Source organism: Hemitrygon akajei, chromosome 1 (genome assembly GCF_048418815.1).
Source record: "Hemitrygon akajei chromosome 1, sHemAka1.3, whole genome shotgun sequence".
Lineage (NCBI taxonomy): Eukaryota > Metazoa > Chordata > Chondrichthyes > Myliobatiformes > Dasyatidae > Hemitrygon > Hemitrygon akajei.
Window position 1 is genome coordinate 211,684,770 of NC_133124.1, and position 12,549 is coordinate 211,697,318.

A 12,549-nucleotide genomic window follows, 5' to 3' on the forward strand; every position below is an offset into this window, starting at 1 on the left:
CTGAAATGACCCTGTCTGGCACCAACAATCAGTCCAGGGTCAAAATTAACGTAGATCACATTCCTTCCCCATTCTGTTGTTTGGTCTGAACAACAACTGAACCCCCTGACCATGTCTGCATGCTTTAATGCATTGAGTGGCTGCCACGTGATTGGCTGATTAGATATTTGCATTAATGGGCAGGTGTATCTAAAAAAAGTGGCCACTGACAGTATGTCACCATGCACTCTCCTGAGCTTCATCTTATGCCAGACATTTACAGAAAAACAATGAAATACAATAGAATTTATGAAACTGTACATAAGTAGACTGACAAACAATCAAAGTGCAGAAGTACTTTGTGCAAATAAAAAAGAAAATATAGAGAACATGAGTTGCAGTGTCCTTGAAAGTGAGTTTATAGGTCGTGGAAACAGGTCAGTGTTCAGTTGAATGGTATTATCCACGCTGGTTCAGGAGCCTGATGGTTGAAAGGTAATAACTTCCTGAACCTGGTGGTGTGGGTTCTAAGGCTTCTGTACTTCTTGTCCCATGGTAGTAGCGAGAGGAGAGCATTGCTTGGATATTGGGAGTGTCCTTGATGATGGATACTGCTTTCAGTGAGGTTAAAAAATCTTTATTGAATCTAGACAATCTGAAATCAGTACTTCCAGTACTTGGACATAACCACTGCATTGTGGTTCCTCCTGGTCTCCAATGTTGTCTATGTGGAGTTCGCACTTTCACCCTGGAGCTCTGGTTCCATCCCATATCCCAAAGCTGGTTAATTGATCACTATAATTTACCTTGGTGCAGGTTAATGGTAAGAAAACACATCATATATCAAAAGGCACGTGTGGGAGGGAGTATGTTAAATAAATAGAGGCCTGGAGTAGAAATGTAAGGTAGTCATAGACCAGTTCAGCACACGAACAGGCCATTTGACCCACAATGTTGTGCCAAACCTGCTAAAAAGCAAATCAAAATCATTCAAATGCTAATCTCTCCTACCTCTACCATGTCCATATCCCTACAACTATGTGCCTATCTTAAAAGCCTCTAATGTATTTGCATCTACCACCATACCAGGCAGCACATTTCAGGCAATGTACCCTCTAATTTGTAATGACCAGAGTGAGCACAAATCTCGTGCTGTGTGATTTTTTGCCCAGTGACAACAGCATGTTACTCCACTACTTAAGAGGGGTTGGAGGCAGCAGAAAGGAAACAATAGACCTGTTAGCCTGACATCAATGGTTGGGAAGTTGTTGGAATCGATTGTTAGGAATGAGATTACAGAGTACCTGGAGGCACGTGACAAGATAGGCCAAAGCCAGCATGGTTTCCTGAAAGGAAAATCCTGCCTGACAAATCTACTGCAATTTTTTGAGGAAGTTACAAGCAGGGCAGACAAAGGAGATACAGAAGATATGGTGTACTTGGATTTTCAGAAGGCCTTTGACAAGGTGCTGCACATGAGGTTGCTTAGCAAGATAAGAGCCCATGGAATTACAGGGAAGTTACTAGCATGGTGGAGCATTGGCTGATCAGCAGAAAACAGAGAGTGGGAATAAAGGGATCCTATTCTGGCTGGCTGCCGGTTACCAGTGGAGTTCCACAGGGGTCGGTGTTGGGACTGCTGCTTTTTAGGTATATGTCAATGATTTGGACTATGGTATTAAAGGATTTGTGGCTAAATTGGCCAATGATACAAAGATAGGTGGAGGAGCAGGTAGTGTTGAAGAAACAGTGAGCCTGCAGAAAGACTTAGATAGTTTAGGGCAATGGGCAAAGAAGTGGCAAATGAAATACAATGTTGGAAAGTGTATGGTCATGCACTTTGGTGGAAGAAATAAACAGGCAGATTATTATTTAGATGTGGAGAAAATTCAAAATGCAGAAATGCAAAGGGACTTTGGAGTCCTTGTGCAGGATACCCTAAAGGTTAACCTCCTGGTTAAGTCGGTGGTGAAGAAGGCGAATGCAATGTTGGCATTCATTTCTAGAGGTATAGAATACAAGGGCAGGGATGTGATGTTGAGGGTCTATAAGGTACTTGTGAGACCACACTTGGAGTATTGTGTGCAGTTTTGGGCTCCTTATTTTAGAAAGGACATACTGACATTGGAGAGGATTCAGAGAAGATTCACGAGAATGATTCCAGAAATGAAAGGGTTACTGTATGAGGAACATCAGGCAGCTCTTGGGCTGTATTCCCTGGAGTTCAGGAGAATGAGAGGGGATGTGATAGAAACATTTTGAATGTTTCAAAGCCTGAACAGATTAGATGTGGTAAAGTTATTTCCCATGGAGAGGGCACGGCTTCAGGATTGAGAGACATCCACTTAGAACAAAGCTGTGGAGAAATTACTTTAGTCTGAAGGTGGTAAATCTGTGGAATTTGTTGCCACAAGAGGCTGTGGATGCCAGGTCATTGGGTGCATTTAAGGTAGAGATAGATAGGTTCTTGATTAGCCAGGTCATCAAAGGGTATGGGGAGAAAGCAGGGGAGTGAGGATGACTGGAAGAATTGGATCAACCCATGACTGAATGGCGGAGAAGACTCGATGGGCCAAATGGCCTCCTTCCGCTCCTATATCTTATAGTCTTATGGTCTTATGTGTGCACAAAATAATTTCTTCAGTAAAAACAGTATAAATAAGCCAGTTCTAAAATCTGCAGACAAATCATCGCAAACTCCATGCTGTCAACACCGTCCACATCAGAAACCAGAAAAGGAAGTGTGATTGCATACAATCATGAAATACACTTAACGCGCCAACGAGGTAGAGCGTGACAACCTTTTGTGTGCAGTTTAAATTCCTTTGTGCGCTACTTGCAAAAGATGTGCGTGCACACACACGCACACCTTAGAGGGAACATCGATTCCAGTTACTCACCACTATCTGAGTAAGAAACTTACCCCTCACATCCCCCTTGAACCTACCGTCTATCATCTTCAATGCCTGCCCTCTCGCATTAGAGATTTCACCCTTGGGAAACAGATACTCTCTGTCCACTCTATCTGTGCCTCTCATAACCTTGTAAACCTCTATCAGATCTCCATTCAGCCCCCAGCACTCCAGAGAAAACCTTCATGAAACACAGGTACAGCCGTAGCTGGAGCACTGATACACACTTTAAGAAGGATGTGAGGGCTTTAGCAAATGGTGCAGGAGAGATTCCCCAACATGATTCCAGGGTTATTATAGAATCATAGAGTGATTCTATGACACAGCCTCTTTGGCCCTGCCAGTCCATTCCGATCCCACATTCTCCACCAAGTGCCCTGTAAACCTCCAAGCCTTGCCCCTCCATGAACCTGTTCATGTGCTTCTTGTATGGTGCTGTTGGACATCCCTCAGCCACTTCTGGCAGCTTGTTTCATGTGGCCGAAGCCTGGGGACTGGAGGCCTGGCCTGGAGTTGGAGGACTGTCTATGTGGGTGCGTGGGAAGGAGGAAAGGAGATAGTTTGTTGCTTGTCATGTTCTGTGTTGTTCTGCCGAGCATTGTGGGTATGCTATGTTGGTGCTGGAATGTGTGGCAACATCTGTATGCTGCCCCCGGTACATCCTGAGGTTGTTAACACTGTATATCTCGACGTTCATGTGAAAATTAAATCTGAATGATATATTCACCACCATATGAGTGAAAGAGTTTCCCTTCCGGTCCCCTCTCACCCTAAACCTATGTCCGGCAGTTTTGGTTTTCCCTGCCTTGGGGAAAAGGCTGTTACCATCCACTTTATCACATATGCCTTTCATGAAATCAATCCAAACAGATCAAATCAAGTTTAATTGTCATTCAACCGTACATGAATACAGCTGAATGAGACAGCGTTCCCCTGGGGCCAAGGCGCAAAAACATACACGCGCATTCAAAATAGCGAGAAAGAAAAAAAATAGGCATGTGAGAAAACACACCCATGATTAAGTGGGTGGACTGCAGAAGTGGGATAGACCTCCTTAGACAGGAAGGGTTGTAAGGAGCTCACAGAGACATTGAAGGTCATGTAACATAGACTAGGGAACACAGAAGGAAGGGCCCCTGGACCAGAGGAGTAGATACAATTGGGTCTTTTAACAGACTCTTAGATAGGTACATGGAGCTTCGAAAAATGGAGGGCTATGCACTAGGGAACTTCTAGGCCGTTTCTAGAGTAGGTTACATGGTTGGCACAATGTGGGCCGAAGGCCTGTAGATTTCTATGTTCTATGACTGGTTGGGATCTTCTGTGGGGGTTGGATTCACTGGGGAGCTGGATGAGTGTCGAGAAGTGACGGGGTGGGGGCGGGGGAGGAAACACATGCCAAGAGGCTAGTAGTAAGGTTGGCTCTTGTGTAGAACAGGGGTCCTGGTGGACTAAATGGCCCCCTCCCTGCTGGGTCACAAAACCTTTTCCATGATGTTTTCTCCCTGATGTTGGGAGTTTGAAGTGTGATGCTTCAAGGGCAAAAACCCTGCAGGTTATTGGTCTCAGGGGAAGCTACTCTTATTTTATCCCTCTGTTTGAGGGGCCCTTAGGACCAGCACTATTCATTGATTAGAGCAGAGGTTCCCAATGTCCTTTATACCATGGAGCCTTACCATTAAACGAGTGGTCCGTGGACCCCGGGGGGGGGGGGGGGGAACTCCCAGTTAAAACAAATCCTTCTCCTCTCTCTCCTACCAACACCTGGAGTGGAACTGGAATTGGCTTATTATTGTCACCTGTACTGAGATACAGTGGAAAACTTGTCTTGCACACTGTCCATACAGATCAAATCATTGTACCAGGCACTGCGGTAGAACAAGATAAAACAATAACAGACTCGAGAGAATCTGCAGATGCTGGAGATCCAGAGCAACGCACACAAAATGCTGGAGGAACTCATCGGGTCAGGCAGCATCCATAGGAAGGAATAAACTGTTGATGTTTTGCGTGGAAACCTTTCTTCAGGACAACGCAGAATAAAGTGTAGAGAGTGCAGTGCAGGGAAACTATAAGGTCAGAATGAAGTAGAATGAGGTCAGGAGTCCGCCTTATTGAATTGGGGAATTATTATAACCGTGGGGTATCTTATAACCGTGGGGTAGAAGCTGTCCTGCTAACACATGCTTTCAGGCTTTTCTTTCAAAATTTCTCAAACTTCCAGTAATTGCCCCCCCCCTCACTAATCCCATTCCTGTCTCCCTCTTCACCTCATCGCCTTACCTGCCCGTCACCTCCCTCTGGTGCTCCTTCCCCTTCCCTGTCTTCCATGGTCTTCTACCCTCTCCTATCAGATCTCCCCCCCCCCCCAACTACTCCAGCCCTTTATCTCTTTCACCTATCAGCTTCCCAGCTCATTACTTCCCCCCTCCCCCTCTCTGGGTTTCACCTATCATCTACCACCTTGTACTTCTTCTTCTAACTTCTCATCCTTTTTTCCAGTCCTGCTGCAGGGTCCACTGTTTGTTTATTCTTTTCCACAGATGCTGCCTGACCTGCTGAGTTCTTCCAGCACTGTGTGTGTGTGTTGCTGGGCGTTTGTATTTTCTGCCCGCTGGGAGAGGGGAGAAGAGAACCCAGTTATGTTGGTTGTTCTACAGACGTAGCGAGAGGTATAGACAGAGGAGGCTGGTTACACACTAGGGACAGTTTATCTACTGTGGTGTCATCTATCTCGCCCGAAACGGCAGCACACTTGGTCACGGGGATTGACATCGTCCTCTCCCACTCCAAAGCTGCGCCACTGCGCAATCTGCCTGTTCGAGGTGCGGCAACGGACCTCTCCACGCGTTTGGAAACCAGGAGTAAGTTGGGGGAATCGCTTGGGAAGTGGGGAGAAGAGACTCCCGAATCCTTTCAGCATTCCCCAACCGCCAGAAGGTGAAACTCGGGCGGGAGTGGGAAACATGGGCGAATGTTTACTTGTCTCAACTTCGGCTAATGTTTTGAACTTCGCTTTTTGTTTCAGAGCTTCCGACCCGAATCAGATGACGCTCTTGGTCACGGTGGAGGTAGCCATGGTTCCCAAAGTCAGTGAAGGACGTGACAGAACCACCTCCCTCCGCTGAAGCACGCATACTCATCCTGGGCTGTTGAAGACGATGCTTGAACATGCTAAACCCTACGGAATCCCTTGACGGCGCATTGAGAGAAGAGAAAGACCAGCAGTGGCTGGGAGAAGACGAACGACGCTCGCTGCGCACCAGCAGCCCACGAACGGGGAGAAACCTGGACCATCAGTTGAATGGAGGAAGCTCCTCGCCGGCTGGGAACACCTCGGCGTCGCTGACCCAGTTGGTCCTACACTCTTTCCTAACCAAAACTGAGGGCCCGGCGCTCAACAAGCCGGCCAGAGTGTTAGCTGGCGACGCCCAGAATTCAAAGGCAAAGAATAAGTCCGCCAAGAAGTCCTCCACCGCTTCTATCGCCTTCGTTTTCCCCAAAGCCAAGAAAGCAACGATGAGGAAGGTAAAGCAGGCGGAGAAGACGGAGATCAAGGCAAAATCCAAGGACTTCCCTGAGGACGGCGCAGGGTCCGAAGACCAGCCACAACCGACCGACGATTATTCCAAGTCCAGTTACGAGGACTTGGAGGCGGAGGCGGCGAGGATGCCTTCCACGCTCCGGGGCGCGGCCGAGCCGTGCCTCTATCAGAAGAAGAAGCGCAAACGCTGTGGAGTCTGCCACCCTTGTAAGAGAAAGGACAACTGCGGGGAGTGTAGTAACTGCAGGAACCGCAAGACGGGCCATCAGATCTGCAAGCAGAGAAAATGCGAGGAGCTGAAGAAGAAACCGGGGCTGCTTATGGAGGTAAGACTGGACTGACGGGAGCTTCACTTCCGAGAGCTTTGAAACATTTCAATACCTGTATTTCCTTTCAGTATCTTTTGTAGCAACAGTGCAAAATAATTAACACATTTTAAAGAAATGTTAAACGATCTGGAGCTTCACGACAATTTCTGTTAAACACTTTCCCAAAAGACGTTCTCAAGGGACATGGATATAGAGGAGTTGACCATTGAATGAGATCATGACCTATCTTCAAACTCTACCACCACTACGTTATTTTGATGTATTTTTCCATTAATTTACACTCAGTGGCCACTTCATTGGGTACCTCATAAAGTGGCCAGTGACTGTATGTTCATGGTCTTCTACTGTTGTAGCTCATTCACTTCAAGGTTCGATGAGTTTTGCATTCAGAGATGCTCTTCAACACACCACTGTCCTAACTTGTGGTTATTTGAGTTCCTGTCGCCTTCCTGTCAGCTCAAACCAGTCTGGCCATTCTCCTCTGACCTCCCTCATTAACAAAGCGTTTTCACCCACAGAACTGCCACTCTCTGAATTTTTGTTTTTGTTTTCCTCACTATTCTCTGTAAACTCTAGAGACAGTTGGTGTGGAAATTCTCAGTAGAGCTCCAGTTTGTGACATACTCAAGCCACCCCATCTGGCACCAACAATCATTCAATAGTCAGAGTCACTTTGATCACATTTCTTCCCCATTCTGATGGGTTTTTTTAAACACAACTGAACCTCTTGACCATGTCTGCATGCTTTTATACATTGAGTTGCTGCCACATGATTGGCTGAATAGATATTTGCATTAACGAGCAGGTATACCTAATAAAGTGGCTGAAGTGTGGAACAGTAGCTCTGCATCTAAAGTACCTCACTAGCTGGAAAGCACTTTAGTGCGTCATGTAAGGCACTATATAAATGCAAGTTCTCTTTTTGCAAAACATTCAGAAGAAAACCTCAGCAAATGGTACCTTCAACTTTTGAAGTAGGGCTTAAAGCCTCTCAGAGTGGACAGGCATGAACAGCAGAAGGGCTGAAGGAACACTTGTTAAAATAGTAGGATTTGGAGAATTAGGCTTACGTATCTGGGGTAGAATGTAGCATATGCTCACAGCATGTAAAGACTTTCTAGATTTCTCTCTGGATGAGTGTTTCTTGGCAGAGGTAAAAAAAAGTGAATTAAATGCATTGGTTATTTGTGCAAGAGGTTCATTCCCTTTTGATGAATTACACACTGAATGTGAAACTAGAACCAATAACACCATTTGAGCCTTGAAAATATATCAAAGGTTTTCCCAGGAGAAAAGTTTATAATGGGTTAGTTAAATGTTTATTCACAAAGGGTACTTCAAAATTTTCAAATGCCTTGCTTTGTGTTCTACATGGAAGATCTCAGCAATACTTGACATCATTTGGTTGATTGATTGATTGAAGCCCTCCCAGCCCTTCGATCCATGCTGCCTAGCATCCCCCCCAAACAACCCTAGCCTAATCACAGGATAATTTACTGTGATCAATTAACCTACCAACCGGCATGTCTTTGGACTGTGGGAGGAAACCGAAGCGCCTGGAGGAAACCCACACAAACGTGCAGACTTCTTACAGTCGGCATTGGGAGTTGAACCTGGGTTGCTGGCACTGTAAAGCCTTGTGCTAACCACTATGCACCGAGCCACCCTGGTACTTGATGGAAAGAGTAAAAATGCCTCAGTTTGTTTTACAATGACTCATTTGTGTCACAGTTCCCTCAGCTGTGTGAGTCTTTTTGTAGGGAATTACTGGACTAATATTCCATTGGGGGAATTAAATCAGAATCAGGTGTATATATGTTGTGAAATTTATTGTCTTGCAACAGCAGTACAGTGCTGGACATAAAAATTATTATGTTACAAAATAAATCAACTGCAAAGACCAGCAACGAATAGAGTTCATGGACTGTTGCGAAACCTGAGACCGTGGGGAGAAAGTTGTTCCTAAAAGTCAAGTAATTGAATAATTTTTCCTATATTCAAATCATTAAATATATTGTTTTGCCTTTGACAAGGACTGGACTTCTTATATGGTAAGATGGATTCTTGACTTCACAATCTGCCACATCATGGCCTTGAACCTTATTACTTACCGGCTCTGCACTTTCTCTGTAACTGTAATACTGTTAACTCAGTGGTCACATTATTAGATAAAGGAGGTACCTAATGAAGTGGCCTCTGAGTGTGTGTTTGTGGTTTTCTGCTGCTGTAGCCCTTCCACTTCAAAGTTCAATGTGCACATTCAGAAATGCTCTTGAGGTTACTTAAGTCACCGTTGATGTCCTGCCCGTTTGAACCAGTTTGGCCATTCTCCTCTGATCGCTCTAATTAACAAGGCGCTTGTGCCCATAGAGCTGCTGCTCGCTGGATGTTCTTTTTGTTTCTCACACCATTCTCAGTAAACTCTAGAGACCGTTGTGTGAGTGATCAGTAGTTTCTGAGATACTCAAACCACCCCATCTGGCACCAAACAATCATTCCATGGTCAGAAGTCACTCAGATCACATTCCTTCCATGTTCTGATGTTTGGTCTGAACAATAATCAACAGGAAGTATCCAGTGCAGATCCAGATTTATTTATCCCATGTACATTGAAAAAGAGTGAAACATGTCACATTCATGAACAACCAGCACACCCAAGTCCTGCGAGTATCGCCATACATTTCAGCACCAACATAGTATGCCCACGATGCTTGGTCGAACAATGTGTAACATACCAAGCAGTAAAGTAATAATAGTGAAAATGTCCCTTTCCTCCTCCCACCTGCGCACATACACAGCCATTTAACCCCAGGACAGGCCGTTCTCTTCAGCCTCTGGCCTACAGCAGATTCGTGGATTTGCAGGCACCGGGCCATGACTTCCCCAGCGGACTCACAGAGAGTCACAGTCCCAGGCTCTGGCCATTGGGTCTTAGCTTCTAGACTTCCAGTTGGCCTCTCAGGCTTCAATCTTGACCTCCGATCGGCCTTCAGATCTTTGACCTTCAGTATCAACCCAGGGCTCACAGATGATGAGCCTGGATGAGGGTCCAAGCACCAGGCTTCGAATGCCGGACCCTGAAAACTAGGCTTTAAACTCCTGTCTCACTGATAACATGACCCTGAATGTCCTCTTCCTCACCCTTTCCAGTGGCCATTGTGTGTGTGTGGAGTGTAGGCTTACACTCTGATCTGTCCTCTAATTACCCCCAGATCCATGCCCCTAAACTCTAACCTATCCTTTAACCCCAAAATCATGCCTATGAGCCTTAAAGAAAACAACGTCTGTGCCACGACCTGAACAGAGACTGCATCTCAGTCCTATCTTGGGAAAACAGTCATCACACAAATTATGATAACATTTTGGCATGTAGCAACTCGTTTGACTTTGTACAGCAGGTTGGTATCCAAAGCATAAGAAAGGCATAAAGTTTCATGAAGAAAGCATCAGTTTAGACTTCAGAGAATCCTGGGCACTGTGTATGCCAGTCATTAGGGAGGGCATCACAGATACTGTGACCAATATATGACAAGTTACAATCTCCTGATGTAGTATGTAATTATTGCTGCTAAGCCAATAACATCATTATATGAGTAACCACTTTGGCTGTGATCTGATGCCTTGACCCATGTAATATCAGCAATATTTTAATATTGCATTATTTTTACCATTAGTTTAAGAATTTAGTGGATCTTCTCATATTTTGATGATATAGGAGGTAGTTCAGCCCATCAAGTCTGTGCTAGCTTCCAGATCATTTCTACTCACCTCCTTATTTCCCTGTAACGTTTACCTGTCCATTAACTTCTCCCTTATTCTCCTACCAACCGGCACATCTTTGGGAGAGAATATTCAGTTCAAGTTTAATTCTCATTCAACCATGCATGAACACAGCCAAACGGACAACATTACTCTGGGGCTAAGGTGCAAAACGTAGTACCAATGGCCACACACAGCACAAAGCACACATAGCTCTTACAAGACAGTAAGAGCTTGTAAGATATCACTAAAATATGCCACCCAAAAAAAAAAGTCCAGACCCTGAGTCCATGAATGCCACAGAAATCTGTAGCTGACCACGATACAACTTGTTCTCTGCCAAGCAAATACTATGGGTGGGTTGCCAGACCAACTCCAGCCTGGACGCTGTGCCACACCGACCCCAGTGGAGTGCACCGGCTTCAGTACCTCTCCCCCGGTGGCTGTAAACAGGCAGCCACATGGCTCGAGGTCAAGCCCTCGCTGTGACCGAGGCCACACAGCTCCCTCGACGCCCCCCCCTCCCCCACCGCTGTACACCAATAAATTAATGAATCGGCTTGCAGCATTCCACGTTCCCATGTCCGGAAGGGTCTTGTGATCACAAGAAAAGTGACAAAGTCGGTCACTTGCTATGAGGCTGCATACCTCCTTCATGCCCCGACTCCTCTGAAGCCTCTCTGACACAAGCAGCAGCACGGTCTGCCACCAAGTCCAGCTCCTTCACTGTCTTTGCCAACGGGCAGCTTGCTGCTGGGGTAGACCTACAGTACTCTTAAGTTCTTGATGTCGAGCAGAATCATGAGATCACGAAAAGTACATTTAAAACGGACAGCTGCACCCTTTGTTGACCCTGTAGAAGTCACTGTGACCGAATGTGTCACCATCCTACCAGAATATACAGTACTGTACAAAAGTCTTGGGCAGATGCAAAAAAATTCCGTAAAGCAAAGATGGTTTCAAATATAATGAAATGAAATGTTTCTAAATATTTTTTAAAAATTGCTATAAGGGGCAATGAACAGTTAAAAACTAAATCAAATTGTAGTTTGGTGTGACCACCCTTTGCCTTTAAAGCTGCATCAATTCTCTTAGGTACACTGCAGTGCAGTTTTGTAGGAAAATTGGCTGGTAGTTTGTTCCAAGCATCTTGGAGAATTTGCCACAGTTCTTCTGCAGACCTTGGCTGTCTTGCTTGCTTGTGTCCCTCCAGGTAATCCCAGACAGCCTCGATGATATTGAAATCATTTCTTCTGAAACCATATAAAACAGAAGTTCTCAATCCTTTTATACCATGAACCCCTACCATTAAACCCCTGATATAAAAAAATTTCAGATTCTGACGACTTTTGCACAGCACTGAAGAACATAGAATATTACAGTACAGCCCCTTTGGCCCACAATATCGTGCTGCCTTTCTAACCTACTCCAAGATTAATCTAATCCTTCCCTCCCACATAGGCTTCCACTTTTCTATTGTGGGAGGACACACCCATTGTTGGCAGAATTTCAGACGATGACGAAAGGGCATACAGGAGCGAGATAGACCAGTTGAGTGGTGTCACAGCGACAACCTTACACTCAGCTTCAGTGAGGGGTCAAACAGCCGATTGTGCATTTCGGAAAGGGTAAGATGAGGGATCCCGAACCATTCCTCGCAGAGGGATCAGAAGTGTAGAGAGTGAACGATATCAAGTTTCTGGGTGTCAGTATCCCTGAGGACTTAACCTGGACGCAATGTACTGATGCAGCTATAATGAAGGCAAGACAGCATGTGTATTTCATTAGAGATTTGAGGAGGTATGGTTTGTCACCTAAAACACTCGAAAACTTCTACAAATGTACCGTGGAGAGCATTCTGACCGGCTGCATCACCATCTGAAATGGAAGGAGGCTACCGCACAAGATCAAAGTAAGTTGCAGGAAGTTGTAAGATTAGTTCGATCCGTCATGGGCACTAGCCTCTGTAGTATCCAAAACCTCTTAAAGGAGCGGCAGTTTAGGACGGTGACATCCACCATTAAGG

The 12,549-nt window shown here is 45.4% G+C and overlaps 1 protein-coding gene across 1 annotated transcript in view; it reads left to right on the top strand.

Annotated features, from left to right (window-relative positions):
* The window catches only part of tet3 (tet methylcytosine dioxygenase 3), a 329,399-nt gene that overhangs the window by 5,990 nt on the left and 310,860 nt on the right, over positions 1–12,549 (top strand). Inside the window, exon 2 of the mRNA XM_073059934.1 lies at positions 5,920–6,761. Coding sequence (XP_072916035.1) covers positions 6,063–6,761 — 699 coding nt within the window. The 5' untranslated portion in view covers positions 5,920–6,062. The remainder of the gene's footprint in view (positions 1–5,919; positions 6,762–12,549) is intronic.